The sequence below is a fragment of the Paroedura picta genome, chromosome 2, assembly GCF_049243985.1.
Source record: "Paroedura picta isolate Pp20150507F chromosome 2, Ppicta_v3.0, whole genome shotgun sequence".
Lineage (NCBI taxonomy): Eukaryota > Metazoa > Chordata > Lepidosauria > Squamata > Gekkonidae > Paroedura > Paroedura picta.
The window spans coordinates 133966404-133992107 of NC_135370.1; the positions used below are offsets into that span (position 1 = coordinate 133966404).

The following is a 25704-nucleotide window of genomic DNA, read 5'->3' on the forward strand; positions in this document are numbered from 1 at the left end:
TTTGAGATCTGGGATTTAAACAAACAAAAACCCATCATACCTGTTATCAGTGTAGGGAAATAGTGATAGAGTCTTTTTATTGCCTGTCTGCCCTTTCATGTTCCTCCAGACTGTGAGCTTTCTGCCTATGTCAGTGTCTCGTGGTTCAAATCCCTGTTTATATGGAAGAAACAAATGGTTTTCAGATTTTAAGCATGAATATTTTATTTTATCACATCTCATCAGGTACAGCAGAAATATAGAGCCATTTCAAATTAGCCCTGATTCTCAAAATGTACAAGTTTCAGATGCAAACATATGGCAATGAGATGGCTTTGGGAAGAATTAATGCTAAATTAGCTGAGTGGATCTGTTCGAGGTTCCAAATAATACAAGTTAATCAAATAGATATTGGGACAACAGAGGAGCATAGCTGGCCTAACCCCCTCCATTTTGCCAACCATGTCATGTGATAGAGACAGGTGAGTTCCCCCATCTTGATTCGGGTTGAACTCACCTTTTCTGAGCTTTTCACCCAGAAAATTTTGGAGAAAGCTTGGTCGAGTGCTGAAAGTTCCAGGCCAAATGTTTCCCTGTCAACTGCCAGCTGCCCCTTGCATTCCTGGGAGCTGACTTTTTAGTTATTAGAGATCATTTCCTTAAAACTTCCAGTAATGCTTGCTAGGAATTCTTGGTCTGTACAAAAGGTTCAGAAGTTCTGTCAAACTACAGATTCTGGGGATCTTTGCACAAGGAACTAATGGAGACTCAAAAGACTATCCTCTCCTTTGTACTGCTCTATTGCTGTTGCTGGAAGAGGTTTGGTAAGAAGTGGGATAGCTTAGAACAGTGGTCCCCAACCTTTTTATCACCGGGGACCACTCAACGCTGGGGACCACTCATCGCCTTTTACTGAGGTCTGATGGGGAGGGGTAGTTTACTTCTCTACTCTCAACCACTGCCCTAACGCTCTCTGATCGCTATGGTAATGTTTAAACATCCCTTCAAAATAAGATAGACACGCCACAACAATGAACATAAGGAACATTTTATTTTCTTGGAAATTTTAACTCATGACAATGACAAATCAATGGGAACCCTGAGCTTGTTTCTCTGCAACGAGATAGTCCCATCTGGGAGTGATGGGAGACAATGACACCCAAAGCGTGTTGTAAAGGGCCGGGGGGGGGGGAGGCGTCCTTCGGGGCCCACCTCCAATTACTCGAAGGACCACATGCGGTCCGCAGCCCACAGGTTAGGGATCGCTAGCTTAGAACATACAGACATTTATGAACCAAGTTAAAATTCCCAAATGCTAGGGTTCAGATAAATGAAAACACATGACTTGTAAACTGTGAGCATTTCTGATCAGTTCTGAAACTTAGCAGTGTCACAACTTCCAATCAATTGTGATAGGTCCATATCATTTGCATGAACTCACCATTAAGGGCTCAGAGAAATCTGGCAAATTTCCTACCAATAGACCCACCAAAGAACAGATCAACACTGCCACGGAACAGAGAAGCAAGACTGCAACTGGCCACTCTGTGATCACTTGAGAAAAACTGGAAGGAGCAAGAGAAAAGCACCAATTTAACCTTTTTTGAGACACGGTAGGGGAAAAAAATGAAGCATAACTGAGACTTCTTTCCTCTGGTGTTACCAGTTAAAATTTTCCTTGAAAAAGGCTAGTAATGATGTGATCCACTGAATTAGTAGACCCCATGATAGGTCTGCTTTCCTTGCACTTGTACACAACAGTCCTGGCTTTAGTATAGGAGCAATAACTGAAATTCTGTGGTGCTCTAGAAGAAGAAGAAGAGTTGGTTCTTATGTGCTGCTTTTCTCTACCAGAAGAGTCTCAAAGCAGCTTACATTCACCTTCCCCTTCCTCTCCCCACAACAGACACCCTGTGAGGTAGGGGAGGCTGAGAGAGCCAGAGGTCATCATCCTTGTTGAACCCATGGGACTTTGAGGAATTGCTAAGAATTGGTTGTAGCTCTTACAACAAAATGGCTGCCACATGGACAACTTTTATATGTGCAGGGAAGGAAGCAGGCAGTGTTGATGCTGGAGAAGAATAGATATGTTTGCAGGGGGGTGGTTGGACCTTAGGGGAGGTTTTGATAATAGGCATTTGAGAAGAGGATAGAGGGACCAAAGCAACGAGATGTCAGGGGGAAATCAGGTCTGGGGGCACCATGGTGCAAAGGATAGTTTTTATTATTATTTGATTTATTGCCCACCACTCCCTGACGGCTCACGGCAGGTTACATTATGTATTTTAGTCCCTTTCCAGTTTTTTTTAATTCTATGATGGAATCCCTACCTGTAATTCTAAGGCAGTAACATATGAAGAAGGTTGATTTAACAAAGTAAACGGTGGTTGTTGATGACCACTGCAGCACCTGCCTTCAGCTGACTCTCCTTTTCAGCATCCATATGATGCTGTAGCTGAAAGTCAGGCAGGCAGATTGGTAGTGGAGTTTGTACTGAAGCAAATACACATCATCAGGCCAATGAAGAAGCTGAAGCATACAGTGGTGAAGTCACAGTGAGCTTGAAAACCCAACGCAGCATGCTTAGCAGAATGGAAGCCAAGGTTTGCGAGACAGAACTCTTGTCTTCCTGATCAGAACACCTCTACTCATTCTAGCTTTTAATGCACTGGATACACATTAAAGATTTTAGCATATAACATATACACACAACTTCTTTTTGCACCCCATGAATCCTATGGAATTATGGCGGGAAATGACAATTGCTCAGCAGTTTGTGTGGTAAAAGTTAGTCTGTTGCTTTTTAACGAACTGTGTATTTGTTTATAATATAGCCATATAAAATCATTTTTATAAGTAAATAATGCATTAAATTAATAAAATGGAGTAGCTCTTTGCCTGCCTGGGATGTCACTGAAAGCCATACATTGTCTCCTTCCTAGTAGCAAAGTATGAGGAGGAGACAGGGTAATGGGCTAGAAAGACAGGAAGTGATTGATCGTCACCTACCTCTTTGGCATCCGGAACGCTTTGTCATGCCTGTGGAGGGAAAGACATTCATGCACTTATTAGTCTCACACCAAGCAGAGTTTCTGATAATGAAAGCATTCCCCCTTCTGAGCAGGCAAAGCACAAAACCAGAGCAGCAGAACGCAGCCCCAGCCAAAGTACTGTAGCTAGCGGAAGACTTGATTCATTTACCCTCTTAACTTCCTGTGGGCCACTGCTAAATAGGTCGATTGAACCTTCCCCTGAGCTGCAGCATCTTGAGAGGACATTTCTTTCTTTTTCAATTAACTGAATGGATTTCCCCCCTCCCATTTGTTTCTCCATTTGACAACCGGGGACTGATTTGGGTTATGACTGTGGATGGCGATGTGGATTTCTTTTTACAGATTTGCAGGTGCATAGAATAATCAGCAACTTCCAATGGAGATAGATACCATTTCTAGCTACTCTGCTCTTCCAGGGTTTTGACTGTGATGTTTTCTCAGCAGAACAGCCAGAGGTCCTTAGGGGTCATACCTTAAATTCTGTCGCGTACAACTGCTTACTTGATATTGAATTATATCAACTCAATTGCTCTTACTTCTGCATAAAAAGGTATCCCCTGTGCGAGCACCATGTCTGACCCTTGGGGTGACGCCCTCCAGCGTTTTCATGGCAGACTCAATACAGGGTGGCCTTGCCAGTGCCCTCCCCAGTCATTACCATTTTACCCCCCCCCCCCCAATCTCGGAAGGACGGAAGGCTGAGTCAACCTTGAGCCGGCTGCTGGGATCGAACTCCCAACCTCATGGACATCGCTGCCGACAGCATTTCTGCTGCCTTACCACTCTGTGCCACAAGAGGCTCAACTTCTGCATAGATGAGGTAAACTACAAGGTTGTTATACAGAAGAATGAGTGCCTGCGGCCATGGAGATCTATCATTGCGGTGTCTCAAGGTCAAGATAGGCAGGAGCAAAGAGGGCAAGGGATCTATATAGCATCAATCTTGCCTTGAAGGATATACTATGACCTTTAACTTTAGAGAGGGAATGAAATATTGCACAAATTCAAAACTCAGCCACATCTCACAATTCAGATTTGACTGTGGATTGTAAGTCACCAGAATAGGGTTTGGAAATGCACATCTAGTGATCTTTTAAAATCAGAATCACAAGCCATTTTGGGCCATGTAGACAGCACTGCATCAGCATCGCTGTCTGAATAAATGAGGAAGAAGGGTGGCCATTGGAAGTGGAATTCCTTACACAGTGCATGGAAGGAGAGAAAAGCAAGTACTGGAGGGTCCCCTTGAATTGTTAGTCTTGCTGATGAATTTTAGCCCAGCGGTGCTATATATTAGTTTTCTAAATTCTAAATGCTTGTGTGTGTGTTAAATCCCCAAATGCAGCCACCTCCTAAACTGGAAGTTTTAGGAAAAAGAAACTTCAAATGAGAAGAATATTAATTAGAATTTTTACAAACAGATTCAGTGTAGAGGAATTTATTTGAGAATTCCTCCTTGAAGAGAAAACCCATCATCATACTGCAGAGACAGCTGAAATCGTATACCTCCTATTCCAAGACAGATATTATACAAATATTTCAGACAAGATATTTTCATGGTTGTTGAGAGGTAGGTTTCACTCCCAAGAGTGTGCTAAAGGCTTAAAAAGTTTAACCCTCCCCCCCAAAAAAACCCCCAAACCTGGACTGAAGATGGTAAAATTTCAGCTTGTTATTCAGTTTAAGAATCAAATTAAGGTATCTGCTGTTCTTAGATATATACTTGTGAAGAAGGTATGAAGGGGGAATGTGCTTTAAAAGGAGTTTATAAACCCACTTGCCACATATATATGACTCTTAGGGGAATCTCGTATGTTATATGGTTGCACACTCATATTTGCCATTAAAGTGCACACCAAATAGGGCATCATCCACAATTCCTGATTCCCTGAATGAATGAATGAATGAATGAATGAATGAATGAATGAATACATGTATATCTGCAGGTACTTTGCAATGGGAGGTATACGTTTAATACATCTTACATGTACAGCATGTTGAGACATGTTGCTCCACAAAGCAGGTGAAGTGCATCATATCACTCTCCTGCATCCCCACAAAAGTCCAAGGAGACATTCTGTTTGCTGTCAAAATTTGGCCTTACCTGACTGTTACAACGTGGTGTTGCATCCGCCGTAACTGCTGCTGGTCTTGTGGCCATTGCTTCCACCTGCTTTCAGTGGTCTCACGCTGGGGTGAGGATGACAGATCCCCACTGGAGCGATGGGAGCACAGTGTCGCTCTCTCCCCATGCCCAGGCAGAGGGGGCAAGGCGTAGCTACTTTGGGCTTCTTGCTGGTTACAATGATAATACAGGTGAGGCTGGAAAATGTCCTGGGAGCCAGATGGCACTTGGCCATTGGATCGAGTGGATATCGGTGCATGCTTATGGCTGGACGAGGGCCGACAGTAACTCACTGAGCTGGGGGAAGTATCGATTGGGCAGTGATGGACCGGACATCTTCCATCCCGGTTAACCCCGCTGTGGCTCGGCTCCATCTTCCTGATCTCTGGCACATTAAGACAGTTTTGACAAGGTTCTGGGTTTATCTGTTCTCTGCAAAAAGAAATCAAGGCAGTTAGTGTGAATTCTCTACTTCCAGCCTCAGGGACTGCACCTGTACGTGGTGAGAGTGTAAGAGGGGAGAGCCTTTGGAAACTGGAGGTGGATCCCTGAATTTGCCTAAATTGAGCTAAAGGAAAATTAACAATGACAGTCCATGTTTGACATTAGAGGTGGAATTGAGAAGAGTTTAATGGCAAACTGCTCTTCTCCCATTAACTCCAGGCAGGTAAACTGTGGGCTCTCTTAAGATCCTGATTGTGTTTTTTTCAGTAATGCAGCTTTAAGTCTTTAAGATGCAAGCTGCTAGCCCTCATGTTTGCAAAGCAATGTATGACAGGACAGTTTCAGGTGGGTGGCTGGGTTGGTCTGCAGGAGAAAATTCAAACTACCAGATCACTGTGATTTCAGAAAAATGCAAGGAAATCAGCATAGCAGTTCTGCCATCCTTAAAGGTGTGTTCTCAACTTTCTAGGAAGCTGAATCATAAAAATGAAGGACTCCTGCAGGCTTAATTTAGTTTTCATTTGTTGTTGTTGTTGTTAGATTTATTACTTGCCTCCCCCCAAAGGCTCAAGGTGAGTTACAACATTTAAAACCCCCAATAAAAAACCTATAAAAATAGAACAATACACATATATACTACCCACATTAAAAATAAGATGGGGTGGAAAAAAACACAACCCCTATCTAGACCAGACCCTAAAGAACCCATTCTAGAGGGGAGGGAGACAGAGGGTGCTGTTGGCATTCACTACTGGTACCCAGTTTGCTCCTATAGGGGGGCCCCTGATCTTCCTTGCTGCCTGGCCTCAACCAATGACCTGGCGGTTTTGCAGGCTCTGTGGAACGCTGGAAGCTCCCACATGGCCCGCAGCTCCTCTGGGAGCTCATTCCACCAGGTCGGAGCCAGGACAAAAACAGCCCTGGCCTTGGTCGAGGCCAGGCGCACCTCTCTGGGGCCAGGGACGACCAATAGATTTGTACCCGCAGAGCGTAAAGCCTTGTGGGGGGCATGGGTCGACAGGCGGTCTCTCAGAAAAGCTGGGCCCGGACCACATAAGGCCTTAAAGGTCAAAAGCAAAACCTTGAACTGGATCCGGAAAATAACTGGCAACCAATGCAGCTGCCTCAGCACAGGCTATGGGCCCTCCAATATGTACCTGTGAGGATCGTAGCAGCTGCATTTTGCACCAGCTGAAGCTTCTTGATCCAACACAAAGGCAGACCAGTGTAGAGTGAGTTGCAGAAATCCATTCTGGGGGTGACCGTTGCATGGATCACTGTGGCCAAGTGTTCAGAGGACAGGTAGGACACTAGTAGCCAAGTCAAACATCCCGTTCTCACTCCTTCTTTCCCTCACAGTGCCTTCAGAAGACAGGAAGCAGCAAACTATTTACCCTGCAAACACCTGCTTAATTTTATACCTCAAGGATGACATGGTGTTTATTAATTGGTCAAGCCAAGCCCTATGAATTTGGATCATACTGGCCTTCTGATTTGGGGGGGGGGCTGCCTCAAAATACTTATGTGCCTCATTTATATCCCACCTTCCCCCCTCAATGGGGGCTCTGAGTGGCTCGCATTTTATTAACCCTCCTCCATTTTCACAACAACCTGTGAGGCAGGTCAGGCTAAAGGTCTGTGACTGGCCCAAGTCACCCAGCAAGGTTTTAGGGCAGAGTGGAGATTCATGTCTAGGCCTCTCCAACACTCTAACCACCACACGTACTATACCATACTGCAAAAAATAATATAATAATAATATATATGACAACATGTGTTGACGCTCTATAGCAAGGAAAAGAGGAGAAGTCAGCCAGGGCTTTTTCTGAACCAAGATATAAAGTTCCTTGGCAAGCATGTCAACTGGCAACTTTACAGTCCATAAGCCAGGACAGTAGTGACTGAGGAATTGTTAGGAAAGGATAGAATTTTGTTTTATTGCCTGTTTGTGTTGTCATACATTGGAAAAAAAACTTATAGAAATAGGATGCCACTATAAAACAAGCATAACACCTTGCTCACTATAATTTGTATTTAGGCCCCAAGGCATTTGGAGTTCTGCTAGAATTCTTTGACAATCAATGTTGTTTTTCTAAATGCAAGTTTCTAGTTGTCTAACTGGCAATAGTTGGACCAGGTGTCGGTAGAAATGCTAGATCCTCATGCAAAAGGAGGTGGGCTTTGAAAAAGACCCAACTTCTTCTAAGAAGTGAAATCAAAATGAAATTGTTTTCAAGTGCTAGTGCAAAGAGCCCACATTTGAGTGCAAACTGTTAGGAATAAAAACCCTAAAGAATAAGTGGAAGATCTGTGTTTGTCAAGTGTGGTTTCACACCTACTTGTTTAAGCAAAATGGCAGGGCAATTAACTGCCTGCTAAGCCAATTAGCACTGGCTTTCCAGCTCATTAAGTATTTTTGTTACAGCCAGCACTGCTGAACAGAATGACCAGCTCTATGTGTTAACAGCTATTTATGTATCTTTGTATTAGAAGCAGCACATTACTACGGGAGTTTTTCTGAAAAGCTGATAATATGACAGGGCTCTTTAATCTTTATGCAGTATTCTAAAAAACCCCAAGTCTGCCATAATGTTCTACATATTTTCATCCATTAATCCACTGGTGATGATGCAGCTAAAACAAACAAACAAAAAAAAGCAACCAAGAAGAGACTGGGGGTGCACAGTGAGTTCCACTTCTGGCTGTGCTGTGCATTCAACAGTGTTGGGGCTGTGGTGTGAATGGAACTGCCCCCCCCACCGTACAACAATGGCAGCCTGCAGCTTCAAAGGAGTGATCTGACAGCTCCATTTTGTCTAGCTCAGCTGGATGCAACAAAGAGAGAAAAAAAGAGAGAGATTTGGCTATGCAGAGAGCATTGAGAAGGTGGGAGCTAGGAGCTCTAATTTTTGCAATTCAGTTGCTTATGTGCCTCTTAGTCATCCCCCTATCCTTTTCTTAGGCCAGTTCAGAGAAAAGGCTTGTTCTGACCAGAAGTGGAGGAGGTGAAAACAATGTATGTTGCTTTGAGCTCCTTGGAGGAAGTATAAAATGTACTCCATAATCCAAACTTGCTGAGAAGGAGGCAGGAGAAGATTGAACAAGACAAAGGCAACATATATGCATCCGTTGTTTGAGGACATGGGGGGCTCTCTGGGGAAGCGTGTGTGGTTCAAGTGAACAATCTTCTTTAAAGAACTGAGCTGGGGAAAACTGGTTTGGGGTGTTTGCAAAGTCCACCGTACCCAGAATTGATTGACTGGTGCCTGTATTGTCACAAACTTACTCCCTTGAAACAATTTTGGATTTAATTAAATATGATGAATATTCAATTGCAAAGACAATCGGTGTCATTAAAATTTTTTAAAGGACTTGAAGCAGGGATAAGAAAGACCAGACAATTTGTTGGTCCCTACATTAGCAAAAGCCTGGTGATGCTGGGCGTACCCTGGCTGGAAAGAAAATGACCACAGAGTGTCCTGTGTGAACAAACTTTAAAAAAATGGTGGACTTTAAACCCAAGGATGTTCAATTGGCAGTAATATTTGTCTGCAGTTTGTATTAGGGAACCCTGGCCTGAATCTTGATGTCTCATCTGGTTTGGCCCTAAGATGCACAGTTTCATTGAATCATTGAGTTGGAAGGGACCTCATAGGCAATCTAGTCCTGTAGGATCACCTAAAGCATCCAGGTTAGGTATGCATGGGATTCCAGTTTTAAAGGCCCATCTAGAACTCCTTTATCCTGCCCTGCAGTGGGATAAAAATTTACTAGATACTACTTTGGGCTTACTTGGAAGCAGACTCCCCAAAGAGTTAAAAAGGGCTGTAAAGAGAAGCCAGAAATGTAGCTGGAAGAGTTCTTCGGCTGTGTTTAGGTCCTGTGCTTTGATTCTCAGATTTGCTGAATTTTAGTCTTGCCAAAACAATTTGCTAAGCTACCCACATACTATGTTGTGTACTAACACCTGGGTTCAACTGACACCACAGATTGAGTTGGGGATCTTGGGCCAAGGCATACACTTGGCCTCTATTATTCCATCTGCAAGAGCCTGTCTTTGGAGGCTGATTGTACAGATGGATGCAAGAATGACATAATTTCAATGCGGGGGAAGGTGTGAGTCATTTTACCCATGAAGGGCATATAGATATGGGGCTGCCTCACTGCAGATGGAAAGCTTGTAAATTCTGCAATCTGTTGGCTTTGACAGAGTGATGTTTGAGTTTCTTTCATATCAAAACAGTAATCGGATTTATGCTTGGTAAGGTTTGCTCCCGCACTGTAAGACAGAACCTGTTTTGGAGAACAGCAGCCCTATAGCTTTTCAAAGTGAGACTCTTGAGTCCATTCAAGCTGCTGCTAAAGCATCACATGAATGTGGGACTGAGCCTGACTCCTTCACTGTATGGTTGAGGGGCAGGCTGGATATTGCTAGACCATGTTGTATATGATGTCAAAGCCAAGTTGTGACACAGAGACCAAAAAGGGACAAGAGATGGGGCAGAGAGAGAGAGAGAGAAAGAGAGTAAGGAATACTTTGAGCCTGGTGATCTGTACATTCCTCAGCCAGAATAAATTGCAGCAGAAATGCAACACCACCTGGAAGCTTTACTGAACCCTCATTCTGCCATCTTCATGCTCATTAACACCCTTCTTGGTGAACCCCACTTGTCAGCTGTAAATGGCAGCAATCCATTTCCATCACTTCTGTCCTTTGGTCTGATCTAGCCTTGGATCCCTTCAGCCTCTGTGTCCTGTTGTTGGCTGCCCAGAGGAACCGATTGGTCACTGTGTGAGACAGGAGGCTGAGCTAGATGAACTACTGGTATGATCCAGCAGGGCTCTTCTTATGTTTCTTGTAGTTTCTTGCACTAAAGTAGGACTTGGATTCTTCTTCAGGGTTCTTAGGAAACAGTGAGGGGAGCAGGAAGCACATATGGAAGCGCTTTTTAAGAGTCATATACTTAGGCTGTAAGCAGCAGCTGTGCATAGAAACAAAATGGAAATGAATGCAGTTCTTTCAGGATATATTGTCAACAGCTCATTTCTACAGGTTGCTACATTTTGAGTTAATTGAAGTTTCCAACTTATCTTCAAAACTAATTTTATCCAGAGCATATCAAACCATTCCAGCCTGGAGGTTACCAACTTCATCATGGTAAAAGGTAAAGGTATCATCTGTGCAAGCACCAGGTCATGGCTGACCCTTGGGGTGACGCCCTCTAGCATTTTTATGGCAGACTCAATACAGGGTAGTTTACCAGTGCCTTCCCCAGTCATTACCATTTACCCCCCAGCAAGCTGGGTACTCATTTTACCGACCTCAGAAGGATGGAAGGCTGAGTCAACCTTGAGCCGGCTGCTGGGATTGAACTCCCAGACTCATGGGCAGAGCTTTCAGACATTTCTGCTGCCTTACCACTCTGCGCCACAAGAGGCTCTTCATCATGGTAGCAGCTCATTATTTTTCTAGGTATCAACTCAAAATGGTAAACGGCACTTCTGGCCATGAGGTTCCATGTGTAGTCCAAAAGCTCCCCAGACTGACCTGATCTTTGGCAACCACTAGCGAACTGCTCATTCTTAGGTCAACTAGCCCTCATACTCTCAACATGAAGATATTGCTTTAACCAAGCCTTGATTTGTTGAGTCCCACCTGTGTCAATTCCAGACATCTAACTCTTTTTGAAGGCAGCAGTAGAGAAGAATATCACCAGCATAGCAAATATACTTCATGTCATAACTTCTGGTGGCTTCATTGAGGTGTTAAAGGCTATTAGGCCAAAGTCATCATCCACACAATCTCTGTGAAGAAGACCCACAGCGCAGAGTGGCAGTTCTTCCTGCAACACTTACTACATTCTGCTTGGCATGTATGAGTAGGTGTGCCACAATGCAGTGCCCCAAACACCAAAATTAGGTATGTGACTCAGAAAGATCAGCTGAGAGACACAGGAAGTTCAACAAGGCCGTGCTCCTCCCATCCGTTTGCCCTTGTAGGTCATCTACCAGAGCAATTAAGACAGTATCAGTACCACAACTGCAGCTGAAAACACACTGGTAAGGAACTAGACAACTTTTGCTTTCATCTTGGCCTCTTGGCCAATCATCTTGCCCAGAAATGAATAATAACCAACTGGTCAATAATCATGTTAGATATATTTATGATAATTATTGTCCGTTGCTTTCTCCTTTGTTTAAGACTGATTCCACATGGAGGCACAAACCTCACGTGGCCTCTTACTTGCAAACATGTGATTGTAAGCCATGCATTTGCAAGCCTCATCACAAGAGACCCCTCCCATGTTTTCTCTCCACCTCGTCACAACCTTTTGCTGCCTAACAAGGTGGCAAAGGAAAACAAATTGCACTTCTCACCCCTCTCCTTGGTTTGTCAATCACAGCAAGCCACCAATCACAGCACAGCAGTTCTTTCAGGAACTCAAACTTCTGCCCCCCCCCCCGGCGCGAATTTAATTAAAAAAAAATGAACTTCCACATTGCTATGCAATAACACCACAACACAAAAGCAGTTTTAATTTAAAAATTAATACTTCGGCATCGCTATGGAGAAATGCCAGAACAATAAAGCATTCCCTCCCCCCTTTTGGGATTTGTGCTGTTTTGGACTCTGTTTGGGTAGATTTTTGAGAGGTTGGAAAAAGTAACTAGACCTTGAATAGTGACTGTGTGTGAACAGTATGCTTAAAAACAAAGTGCATGGACACCTAGATGATCGGGAGAGGTCTGCTTCATCATGTGCCCTCCCCCTTTCCCTGTTCATTCCCCACCACCAGAAAACACAAATGGGAATGTGTTTTGTCTGTCTGATCCCAAAATGACCATGCTCACTAAAGAGAACATATTATTTTAACTTTGGCAAAGTAGCTTTGTGGTCCCACAACAATGAGGACATCGCCATTAAAAAAAATGTTTTTTCCCAATCCAGAAACACGGAAAGGAATGTGGGAGCAAGGGTGGGACAATGTTGGCAGGACTGTCATGCATTTCCCCTCTATATGGGCTTGCCTGTGGATGCTCACTGTTGTGAAGCACAATAGGAGGTAGAAAATCCAGTTTTGGCAATTTCCCTCGAGGCAAATCTAGCCCAAAGTTGAGCCAGCCTTGGGATGCAGATAACATCATGTGGAGGAAGCTCTAAAAACCGCCAAGCAACTAGAGGCTCTCCAGAGGCAGATTCCTCATGCGGAATTGGTTTAAGTCTCTTTGCAAAGGGACCCACAGATCTGGCCAGGCGCTGCTGTGGTACAGAAGTATCTGTAGGCTGGATTTGGCCATGTCACAAAGGAAAGGTGCACAGTTTGCCTGGTTAGCACCCCCACCCCGGCTATAATTATGGGTAAGCAGGCTGAAAGTGGGAGTTCTATATGCTGGCCCTAACCCAGCATTGACATCACTTTAAACAGAGTGAATAATGCTAAAGCATTGAACATGCAGAGATTTGGCATTCTAGATTTGCACAACATATTCCAGAGGGATTTTGCAAAAAAAGATTAGTTCAGTGACCATATCTTGTATTGGATCTATTTGTAGCAAACAGTACAGAGCTCTTTACCAGATATGGGAAGCAAAACATCTCAATCACAAAAGAGTAATGAAAGAACAGTTTGAAGTTGCTGAACAGAAAGCCCAAATGGTCTGATTAACAAAAGACTTAACCAATCTTCCACATACAATGCAAAGCACCATAAACTAAGAGAATATGCAAGGCAGAGCTTGAGAAAGTCTTAAATGTACATGGCATGATCAAGTTGCTCCACTGGTATACTGGCAAATTCCAAAAACACAGGAGTCTTAGGATACCTTTTATTAAGACCAATCAAAACATCACAAAATAGGATGAAGGCTTTTGAGTTCCCTAGAAGCCTTCATTGACATTGATATTTAATTTTTAAAAAAGGAGGGGGGGGGAAGAAAATCAACTGTTCCAAGAAATGATGACAAAGCCTAAATCAGAAAGTGATAGCCTTAACATGGAAAGAAGAATGTGCTGCAGATTAAAAGGAATGAAAGTTGATAGTTTTGAGTACAAAACAGGCTTGCAAGGTTGCACCAGTTTCGCTAGACAAAGGAGAGAAGAAACAAACAGCATTTTCCCTTTGTGAATATGAAGGGCAGCATCTAACCAAATTCTCTCCAGCACTAAAAGAGACACCCAGCTGTCTCTTGTAGGAACAAAAGGTGGTCTTTTATTAACAAAGCTGAGATTGTTTGAAGGTATTCCACTAAATAATCAATGGAAGCGATATTGGATAATATTATCCAGGAGATGTCAGGTAAGCAGGTACTTCTCTTGAAGCAAAGTCCCCTTTGATGATGCTCCAGTTGAAGCATCCTTCTCTTTGATGGATAAATGTGTTACAAAGGTTGTTTACTGATTCTTTTGCATAGTTTTCTACTAGGGAGACTGTGCCACTCATGATGGCGCTCCTGCACTTATCCCAACGAGATATGCAGATGGCTGTAAAGTAGTACAAGCAATGGACAAAGAATGCCAGGATTTTGCTGTTTATATGAGCTGCTCAAGGTAGCTAACTACAGGAAAGAGTATGAAGGGCTAGCTGAACCTTTCATCTGGTCCAGCACAGACTTCTAACATTTTATTTACATATTACAGTGTAGGGCACTAACCAAATTGGGTAGCTGCTATAAAGGTCTGAGAAACATCTCTACATAGAACAACTCTCAGCTTACCATACCTAATATTCAGGGTAATAGAGCATTGCCAATGCCATGTACAAAGAAAACGGTGAGTTCTTTATTATACTGGCATGGTTTTATCTCTGTGATATTGGTAGCAAAGCAAATGCTGAAAATGTTTCCATTCTCTCCATTTGTTTTTTCCCCATGTCTTCAATATTTCCATAAATGTGTCCTTAGAATAGATCTAACTACTTAATATTAGTTGTCCAATTTCTAATACTCTACAGCAGCCTTTTTCAACCTTTCGACCTTGGACAAATCCCTGGAATATTTTTCAGGCTTCGAGGAACCCCAGAAGTGGTGACTTGCCCCTTCAGAGAAGTAGGACTGGAAGTAAGATGTGTGAACCAGCCAATCAATTGATAGATCATTTACCATTTTTCCTTTGTGGAGAAAGAGACTAGGCCTTTTAGAACAACATATAGTGATGGCATTGGCCATCTGAACTTCTGGGAAAGGCCTCCCAACCCCTTGGGAGCTCTCACATAAGGGTTCCCTGGATCTTTGGTGGTACCAAGGCAGCCTTCTAGATCCATTGACATTTGTTTAGGATGGCACTTTAAATGTGTTTAATCCTATGTTGCATGAAAGATGTTGTGTGTTTGTGTGTGTGTGTGTGTGTGTGTGTGTATATATATATATATATATATATATATATATATATATATATATATATATATATATATATATATATATATATATATATATATATATATATATATATGAGTTCATGTGCACATATTCCATTAGATTATTATGTTCTTCTAAAGAGTCAACTAACTGCTGCTCTTAAAAATAACCTTAAATCAATCAGGTTTATAATCAATCACTTCAAGTAACTAATTAAATACACACACACATATTCCAAAACCTTGACACACAAAACTTTCTGAGGATCTTAAAGGACAGGCTATTTTTCTTCACCATGAGGTTAACTACAGTTTAACAGACAAAAGCTAGCATCCATCCTGGTCATATAGGGAAAGGGATGTGGCTTATCTGCTTTGCAGGCAGAAGTCTCCAGGTTTAATGCCTGGCATCTCCAGGGAAACAGAACAGGTGATGTGAAAAATCCCTGCCAGAAAGATGGCACAAGACTGACAGGCCAATGGCATAACTCTGTATCAGGCTCCTTGCAAATCTAATCTGGGAGTGGCTTCAAGAAAAAAAAAGTTTAAGATTCATCACTGCTGTGGAAAATCCAAGTTTTAATATTACATATAAGAAGTGAATTCTACTGCAGGTGATCTAGTTTAGTGATCTGTTTTCAACAGTGACCATCCAAGAAACTTGCAAGCCGGACATGGAGGCAACCGTTCATCCAGGATTCATACTCGATTGGACATGTGTATGCATGTTATATGCTGTCAACATGGAGATTCTGTTTAGGTGTCATGAATCAACAAAGTTTAATTTGGGCTACATTTTGTGCACACATGAAACCTTATGCTCAGCATTAAACTTTGTTGGTCTTAAAGGTGTCATTGGACTCAAGCATTGCTCTATAGCTTCAGTCCAAAGCAGCTACCCACCTGAAGCTGCTTACAGGTTCATTCCTCCTGAACTTTGAGATGAACTGAAAATGGAGTTCAGTTCAAGTGCATACTGAGTACCAGTTTGCATAATTGACAGTTGCCTGTAGTTCATATTGTTAAGCCATGATTTCAGTTGGAAGGCTGTCAGGTTTGGTTGTAGTCTGGGAAAAGCGTTTTTGTTTGTAATCGTAATATTTGGCTACGGAAAGAGCATGTCCTCTATTCTGAATCTTGGCTGCATGCATAATTCAGTTTGGGTGGAAGGATCAGTCACTAAATCTATTAATGAACCAATACAACTTTGCAGGTCTAGTCTGGAGCATATATGCATTGACTGCAGGAGTGTACGAAGACGCCCTAGTCAAAAGCCAGGACGGCTCGCAATATCCCAGCTTTGTACTGCTTTCTTCCCCAATGACCATCCTTAGGAGATCTCCTCCTGATAATGTCTGGTTTCATTGCCATGGACTCTGCAGAGCAAAACTGTAACCCCAGAGCTCTAGTTATGAGCACCGTAGCGTTTATGCTTGTTCCAAATCGGGCATTTGTGGGTCGCCGGTCAGCCGCGATTCTAGACCCTGGGGCAGCCTAATGAAGAGTAGCCCAGCCCAGCCTCTGTTTCCGTGAGGCTCCGCGTGAGCTTTGCCTGCCCGTCTCTTTTGTTCGCCGCGCTCTTCCTTTGTTCGGCTTGATTCCGGGGCTGGGCGGGAACATCCTTGCTGACACGAAGGCCAGCCACGCGCCCCTCTTGAACCCCGGATCCCAAGGCGCGGAGCCGGCGTAGACAGACACAGCTGCCCCGATGCGCTCCTTGGATACCGTCAAGAGAGGGGGCAGCCCCGGCAGGGACAGACAGCCTGGCTCGCCCTCGGAGCCAACGATGCAGGCGGCAGAGCGGACCGCAGAGACTTCCCGGAGGAGGTCATGCCTGCCCCGGGGAGGCAGGAGGAAAGGCCTGAAGCCGCCCAACCCCGGCAATGCAATGCAAGGCAATGGAGGCGGCCAGGCCAGACTGGGGAGATGCAGCAGGTCCCTCCCTCGCCTCCATTGTCTGGGCAGCGAGCCGCTCGCCCGGCGGCGTGACGGCCCTGGGCGCTGGGAAGGGAAGGGAGGGGGGGCTTACCTGGAGGAGCAGCGCCCTGTCTCGCCGTCAACCGACGGGCCAAGCGCCTGGGAGCCTGCCGCCCCCTCCATGGCCCTCGGCGCCCGGCCCTGGCTTCGGAGGCGCTGTCCGCAGCTCCGCGGTGCTGAACGCTCTGCCCAGCGCCGCAGCGGCAAAGCGCCTGCGCTGAGGCTGCCAGGGCTGGCTGGGGAGGGGACCGGGCCGAGGCGGGCACGTGGGCCAATCGCAGCAACGGGAGGGGGAGGGCGACTGGGGCCGCTGGCCAGTTGAGCTGGGACCTCAGCCCGCCCAGCCCGCCAAGGGAGCCCAGCCATCGAAAGGTGGGTTCGTGTGACAGCAGCCACTACCCGGGGCTACCAATAGCTGTTGCCCGGCCATGGAAGACTGCTCACGTTTGAATTGTGTTAGAGCCATCTTTGTAAACGTTAAAGAAGACATCATATTTTGACAGGGAGCCACTCATTGTCCCTGCAATAAGATGGTTGAATAAAAATGCCCTTATTTGACATTGTTCTCATAACAATTATGTGGCAAAGAGAGATTGAAAAGGATGGGGCCTTTTTACCAGTTTCAAATATCTGAAACAATTGCATCCCTGGTCACAATGCTTTTTAGAGATTTATTTTAATTGCCTGTTTATTTGGATGGATTTCTGGATACTGTGAGCCACTTTGGAAGCCCCTTTCAAAAAACAAGAATAAATTTTAAAATCCTAAGGTAAAGGTAAAGGTATCCCCTGTGCAAGCACCGAGTCATGTCTGACCCTTGGAGTGATGCCCTCCAGCGTTTTCATGGCAGACTCAATACGGGGTGGTTTGCCAGTGCCTTCCCCAGTCATTACCATTTACCCCCCAGCAAGCTGGGTACTCATTTTACCGACCTCGGAAGGATGGAAGGCTGAGTCAACCTTGAGCCAGCTGCTGGGATCGAACTCCCAACCTCATGGGCAGACAGCTTCAGACAGCATATCGCTGCCTTACCACTCTGCACCACAAGAGGCTCTTTTTAAAATCCTACCTGCCAATAAAAAATAGTTTTCAATAGCAGGAAGTACTACACATCCTATCACAATCAAACCCCTGTAGGATTTCTGGGCAATTCCTTACATCCGGAACATTTATCTGCCTTATAAGTAGTGAGCCTGAATGTTCCCCTTAATCTTCTTCTGACATCTTGTCTTCCACCTTGTGCTTTGATACATGCAAATTGCTAGTGTATTTCTCAATTGGTCCCACAACAAAGCTAAGGGGGAAAAGTAACCTCTAAGGCACTCATTTTCAAAACATTTTATCAGAGCTTACACCCACTCATCAGTGCCTAGATATCCATCCAGTGTAGCAGTAGTAATATAATTTTATTGTATGACCATAGATAAAAAAACAATTAAATAGTAACATAAGCCATATTTCCAAGAATCTGAAGTAAATATTAGATAGACTTATTAACACCCGTCATATTTTACCGTTAATAACCCTTAAAAAATCAGCGAAAAGAGTAACTATTTAATTGAGCTGTTCTATGACTGACTCATGCGTCTTATCCATTATTCAGAAATCACTCAATTTGCCTCTGCATTACACAATTCTAGAGGACAACTTCTCTAATGTGGTGAGTTCTAGAGTCAGCCTAAAAGTGGTATATATACATTAAAAAACCCGTCAAATGGTCACAATTTAATTTTTTTGGACAAATAATGCCTATTAAATGTGATTGATAGTAATAAAGGTAGGACAGACAAAACACAACCAAGTTTTCTGTTTCCTCAAAGCTTAATAAGTGTTTCTGGATTTAAAAGTAATTAGGTGGCATTAGTTGGGTGTTGTATGGAATGATTCTTGATCCAGGTAGGCTTCATTTGTGCTGTCCTTCTCCAGAAGCTTGGCCATGGCAGTGAGTCTGGCACTTTGGACTCTCACCTTGCCCTTGACATTTCCCATGACCTTGGCTCTTCTCATGACAATGAGTCTGGCCATGACTGTGGCATCCAGTGTGTTTCTCGTGCTGTGAAAAGCCAGAGCAATACATATTACAAATCGTTGTGGTGAAGGCACTTTAATCCCGCTCGCTGTTTAGAATAAGCCCTTCTTCTCTTAATGCCGTGGAAGTCTTAAGGCAGCATAAAGAACATAAGCCCTTCTGTGATACTGGTTTAGATACCTTCTCCTAGCGTGGGATAATGAGCTTTAGAGGCCAAGGAGAGAGCCCTGAGAACAGGATGGGGAGTGGAGCTGCTTCAATAATGACAGGCTCCATCAGCCGTTTGGATGCTGCTGAGTGAATTCGCGGCACAGATGCCGTCTGATTCAGCTAAGCAATTGGCTTGATCACTGACATTAGAGCAACAAGCAACTGACAGATTCAAGACTGTAGATGTGGCTCAGAAAAAAATAAGAGACCGCCTGACAAAAAAGATAGCAGAGGAGCTATTTGAAGCTAAAACGCAGTGCTTACCAATTCCTTTTCTTTCCCAGACTCCTTAAAAAAAAAGAATGAAAGAAAGTTGATGAAATGTGCAGGCTGATTCACTTGATAAGATTTTATAAGTGAGTATCCTAGCCCAGGCTAGCCCAACTAGATCTTGGAAACTAAGCAGGGCCTGTCCTAGTTAGTATTTGGATGGAAGACTTCCAAGGAATACCAGGGTCATGATGTGGAGGCAGGCCATGACAAACCTCTGGGGAATCTCTCTTGAGTACTCTACAGCTGCCTTTATCAACCTTTTCACTATGGAGTAACCCCTGAAATATTCTTCAGGCTTAGCTTAACCCCAGAAGTGTTGCCAGCTGGCCCACACCTCCCTGCCATGCCCCTGGAATCATGTCTATAATGTGCATGGCATCACAAATAAAGTAGAATGCTTGTTTCATTTGTGTGTGCGCAGGACTTTTCCTGAGCAAAACAAGGAAGCATTCATCTCAGCTGTCATAAAGCCCACCCTGCAAAGCAGCCATTCTCTTCGGGGGAAATGATCTGTGTGATTCAGAGAACTCTTGTAGCTTTGGGAGATGTCTAGGCACCACCAGGAGGATGGCAGTCCCAGCATGACCTAAGAATATATTGTCCCAGGATTGGAAATGGCTGCCAGGGCAAGGGGAAACCTGGGAAGAAAGGAATCCTTATGCAGGCTGAACACAGTCCTTGCCCTGGAGCCAGATGTAGTAGCTCTCAGCTAGAGATATCAGCCTTTAGGTGGGGCCCTGGGGATCCCCAAGAATTACAGCTCATCTCCAGACTACAGAGATCAGTTTCCCTAGAGAAATTGGCTGCTTTGGAGGGTAGACTCTGTGGCATTGGACACAGTCCTCTCCTGCTTGAATAGCTGAATCCCTTTGCTTGCAATTGTCTTCCTCCAGCCATTTTTTCTCTGCAGGGCCTTAAGAAGAAATTCACAGAATCAGAATCATAGAGTTGGAAGGGGCCATACAGGCCATCTAGTCCAACCCCCTGCTCAACGCAGGATCAGCCCTAAGCATCCTAAAGCATCCAAGAAAAGTGTGTATCCAACCTTTGCTTGAAGACTTCCAGTGAGGGGGAGCTCACCACCTCCTTAGGCAGCCTATTCCACTGCTGAACTACTCTGACTGTGAAAATCTTTTTCCTGATATCTAGCCCAGTGGTCCCCAACCTTTCTGAGGTTGGGGACCGGCAGGGCATTGGGGCGCAGCCCGTGGCCCGCGCGGGCCACGGCCATGCATTGGGCCGCGCCCCCGCATCGGGCCGCGCCCGCGAGCCGCGCCCTGCGAGCCGCGCCCCGCGAGCCGCGCCCGCACATTGGGCCGCACCGGCACGGGCGCAGCCCGGCCCCGATTCCCTCTCCCCGCCCTCCGGCAGTAAGAAGCTTCCCGGGCCGCAAGCTTGCGGCCTGGGAAGTTTTTTACTGCGGGGGGGCAGGGAGAGGGAACCGCGGCCCGGGGCCATGGCCTTCGCAGCCCGGCACCGGGCCGCGGCCCGCAGGTTGGGGACCACTGATCTAGCCTATATCGTTGTACTTGTAGTTTAAATTCTGAGAGGGGGAAATGGGAGGAGCCGATGGGGGAGTGCAGCAGATTCAAGTCTTTCCTCTGATTCCTTTTTATTGTGTGTGAATTCAACAAGGCCACCCCAGACCAGACAGATAAGCAGAAAGTCACTCTGTCCTCCTGACTCCTCCCCAGTAGATAATTATTATTATTTAATTAAATCCCCCACCATTGGAGTAACCCTGTGGTTACTAGTAACCCTGGTTAAGAATAACTGCCCTATGGGATTGCCATGACTCAGTTTTGACCTGGCAATAAGATCTGCATAAATCTTGCAGTCACAGAGATCCAGGCCCTTTCAGAACCAGCAAAGTTTCAAAGGCCCTATGGTTGAGGCCAATGCCAGCACTTGGGAACATCAACTTGGGAGAGGAATGGGAAGGCGACTGTAAGCCGCTTTGAGCCTCCTCCTCCTGCATGTTACCCCCTCCATCTGAACCTGGGGGCTGTAATTTGATCTGGCTCTATTGACCCCGGCTTCAGGGGGAATATTTGTGGTGGAGCAGTTTGCCTCATTAGGATTTTTAAGCCATTTGCAATGGGTTTTATATTTTTAGGAATATCTGTGTCGGATTTAAATCATGTTAGCTGCCCCAAGACCATTGTTGGAGAGAGGTGGCCTACAAATCTCAAAAATAAGTAACTCATAAAATTTCCGATGTAGGGAATGAATGGTCATGAACATAGATGCATTCAGTTCTTGCACAATCACACCCTGGTGCATGGTGCACAGAAAACAACACCTTGGGCTACGGGGATGGAGAGGCATCCTGGGTCATGTGTTTACATTGGCACATCAGGTGCAACACATGGCACTTTTTTGCCCAAAGGACCAGACTCAATCTGGCAGAGTCCCATAGAGTTCGCATTCACATAAGATACAAGTTCCTTTCCAATAGCTTTTGAAACATGTAGATCTCAGTAGGGCTCTTTCCTTTCAAGCACCTCTGCTTTCATTAAGACAGGCACATAGTTTGGCTATTTTTACTGCTGGCAGAGCAACCAGCCTTGTAGCTGCCATCTGTAAAATGTCTCAAGGGACACAACGAAGTCTCTTCCACAGAGCCACCATTAAACAGAAACCAATGATTTCCTTGACAAGGCGATTGCTCTGCAATTGTTCACTATTGGCTGTCCAGCTTAAAAGAAAGACATTAGAAGAAGAGCTGGTTTTTTATACTGCACTTTTCACTACCCAAAGGAGCCCCAAAGTGACTTACAAATACCTTTCCTGTCCTCTTCCCACAAGAGACACCCTGTGAGGTAGGTGGGGCTGAGAGTGGTATGAGAACTGTTCTGCAAGAACAGCTCTAAGGAAGCTGTGACTAGCTGGCCCAAAGTAACTGAGCTGACTGCACATGGAGGAGTGGGGAATCAAACGCAGCTGGCCAGATTAGAGGCCTCTGCTCTTTAACCACTACACCATGCAGGCTTGCACAAAGAAGGAAGAAGTACATAGGGAAAGCATCTCATACACTGCAGTCACTTTGAAGTAAGCAACACTGGACCAGTTGGGACTTACTTCTGAATAAGAATGCACAGGACTGGATTGATAGACTATTAGGTAGTTTTCGAAATTGTGGGAGAAGGATGCTAAGACCCAAAGCAAACGCATCTATTTTTGCCCCACTGCAGGCTTTGGTGAAACAGCTTTTATAAACTTTATTTCAAGGTAAACTCAGGGTCCCCAGATCCCCCACCCCTCCTCCAGAAATTAGACCAGGCTGATTCCACAGATGTGTGCACAGCTGCTGCGCTGCTACTTGCAGGCATTCACCACTGGAGACTAATAGAGCCTTTCCCCATCTGTACTCTGATTGCACAACTGTTTTTAAAGAATGTGTTTGCCATTTTCACACATTTTTCTTATTTCTAACTCCCCTCCCTACATTTTTTCATTAAACAAAGTGCATTCTGCCTCCCAGTAGAAAAATTAACATCTTTGCAGTTTTAAGATCTTCTTTTAAAAAAAGATTTTTCCTCTTTCTGCAAGCAAGGCTTTCCCTTTCTTTCCTCATACTTGAAGCAAGGCTGCAGTAAGAACTACTGTATCAGTAAGGGAGAATCATAGAGTTAGAAGGTACCTCCTGAGTCATCTAGTCTAACCCCCTGCACAATGCAGGAACTCACAACTACCTGCCCACCCACAGTGATCCCAATTTCATTCCCAAATGATCTCCCCCCCACTACCAAAAATCTCCAGAATCCAGCCTGGCCTGGAAGAAATTCACCACAGTGGCAATCAGCAATGCCCTGGGTATGCAAGGAAGGGCCACAAGAGACAAACACTGGCATATCCCTTCCTGCCCACCCACTCACAATCTGCCTAAGTTTATAAAAGAAGAAATTGCTCTATTTCACAACTGTACACACACTACAGGCATCTAGGCAAAGAAACAAATGCACAGAAATAGAAGATGAATGAAATGCAACAGAGATAAGCTAGGATATAGAAGCCATAGGCGGTATGAACAGATGAAAAGGGGGGGGGGGAGGAGAAAGGCAAAGGAGACCATAAAGTCAAGACTACATAGGCACTGCAAGACTTCCTACAGCTTCTATGACCTCTAGAGGGAACCAGATTGTGTAATATTTGCCATCTTCCTTTTGGCACTCCTTGGGATCAACAGCAGCAGCTGACCTTGAAGAGGGTTCTGTTCTTTACTACACATCATCAACTAGTGCCCCAAATTTATTTTATCTGATGCCCAATGTGTATGTGTGTATTGGGGGTTGTCACTTTTAATCAAATAAGGAACTACTTTTGCATACTAAATCTCTTATATATATTTTGAGTAATGGGGAGGCCATGTACATATTTGTACAATACCTCTAAAGGGACATGTTTGGATGTAATGAGTGCATGTGCACTACAGATACGAGACTGTGCAAGAGGAAACAGTTTAGACAACGTGGTTGCCCACAAGCTTAGAGAGAGTCCCATTCCAGGAGAATTTAAAGGAAACCTGAAGGAGAGGAAACCTTTTGTTTCAGGGGAAACTTTAGCAGGTTACTGTGAGAGCTGTTCCTAATCCCCTAAATCCTGTCTATGTCCCTTTCATGTGGAAAGATTGGCATCCTCTGCTGGAAAGGTGAGCCATGGGGCACGTGTGTCGTGTTAAGAAACTTCTCTCTAACACCTTCCTCTTAATGGCTCAGATTCACCTATTTTTGAGTGCGCTGTTTTTCTTGAATAATTTATTTCCTCTCGCTCCCTGTGCAGGGACAAATCACAGAGGGAGACAGACATTTAAAGCAATACTAGTATTTTGAAAGAGATAAAGCGACAGAAACAGAACATGTGTGTCAAGTGCTGTCAAGTAACAGCTGGCTTCCGGTGTCCCCGTAGGGTTTCAAGCAAGGGCTGAAACAGAGAGGTGGTTCGCCATTGCCTTCTTCTGTAGTCTTCCTTGAAGGCCTCCCACCCAAATGCTGACCCTGCTTGGCTTCCCACATTGGGCTATTCTATCTCATTCTACATCTCGGGAACAGAACAGAGCCAGCTCAAGGAGCAGAGTGCCTTCCACAAAGGCTGTGGGATGAATCAGAGACACAGATGACGCAGCTAGACCTGCAGCCTCATCTTGTGCAGCACTACTTTACCTGACTGGTAGTGGCTTTCTGAGATTTCAGGAAGAGAAAGCCTTCACCTCGCACTTCTTACTGCAGTTCCTTGAGATAATAGCAGTCGAATCCGAAGCCTTCTCCATGCTAAATAAGTATGCCAGTGAGCCTCCAGTTCCCGGCCTGCTGACTCTAACACTCAAAACCTGGAACCAAGTTCCATTCCCTCCCTCTGTCCCTCCCTCCCTATCTATTCTGTTTCTATACCACCCTCCTATAAGGCTCAGGGTGGTTTACATAAAACACAGGGATATACATTGCAATCATAATGACAACAACCGTAACAGTGGGAACCAAAATCGAGTAACAATATTCTAACAGTTAATGATGCAATAATAACTTTCTAAACAAGAACCCACAGGGAAGTCAGTTGGGTTCAGGATGTGGGAGGGATGTCAGGGGGCCAGCAGATGGTGTTGTGTTTTCTTACCTGTGGTTTTTTAGCTGTGAACAAAAGAGAAAAACATTTTTTTTAATATCTTCATATTTGGAGAGGGTTGTTTTTGCTCATTTTGAAATGTATCTCTCAGGTTTCGCATACATTAAAGTCGACATTCTAAGAGCCCATCCTGGGAGTAAGCCATCTGTTCCACATAATATATTTCTGATAAGGCCTTGGTGGAGGAGTGTGTCACATGTCTTAAGTGCCACTCAGCACTTAACACCCACTCAGAGCAGCTGTCCTGCCCCTGAGTGCCTCTTTTTTCAACCGGCTTGCCTGTCAGTCCAGTGGTCGGCCAATCGCCTTCTGTCCCCCACCCCTGACCACACCCTCTTTCCACTTTCCTCTGAGGCTTGGAGGTTGCAAATCCCTGCCATGTGTGAGCTGCCCCTCCTGGTGAGTTCCCTAACAGCTGCCTGCAGCCTTTCCAGGTCCTGGGGAGAGGGGAAGGCTGTCCACAGAGTTCTTCCACTCCACCCCTCTAATCTAGCCCCTGTTGTTTTCCTGAATGCAACTGGCTTGGCCCCTAGTCTGTAAACCGTCCCGCGGCGCAGGGCGCCGCGGACTAAATAATTGACTAAGGCCAAGTGGGGAGGAGTTAGGGAGGGACCAGTCTGTGATAAAAACTCAGAGGGG

At 44.8% G+C, this 25704-nt stretch overlaps 1 protein-coding gene across 2 annotated transcripts in view; it reads right to left on the reverse strand.

Moving 5' to 3' along the window:
- DISP2 (dispatched RND transporter family member 2) overlaps window positions 1-25704 on the reverse strand; it is a 43093-nt gene that overhangs the window by 7199 nt on the left and 10190 nt on the right. For both annotated transcript variants that reach the window (XM_077322905.1, XM_077322904.1), the window contains 7 exons: window positions 25057-25070; window positions 19435-19458; window positions 16984-18984; window positions 5137-5589; window positions 2989-3018; window positions 1421-1544; window positions 41-153 (listed from right to left, as the gene is read on the reverse strand). In XM_077322905.1, coding sequence (XP_077179020.1) covers window positions 41-153; window positions 1421-1544; window positions 2989-3018; window positions 5137-5589; window positions 16984-17297 — 1034 coding nt within the window. In that variant the 5' untranslated portion in view covers window positions 17298-18984; window positions 19435-19458; window positions 25057-25070. The remainder of the gene's footprint in view (window positions 1-40; window positions 154-1420; window positions 1545-2988; window positions 3019-5136; window positions 5590-16983; window positions 18985-19434; window positions 19459-25056; window positions 25071-25704) is intronic.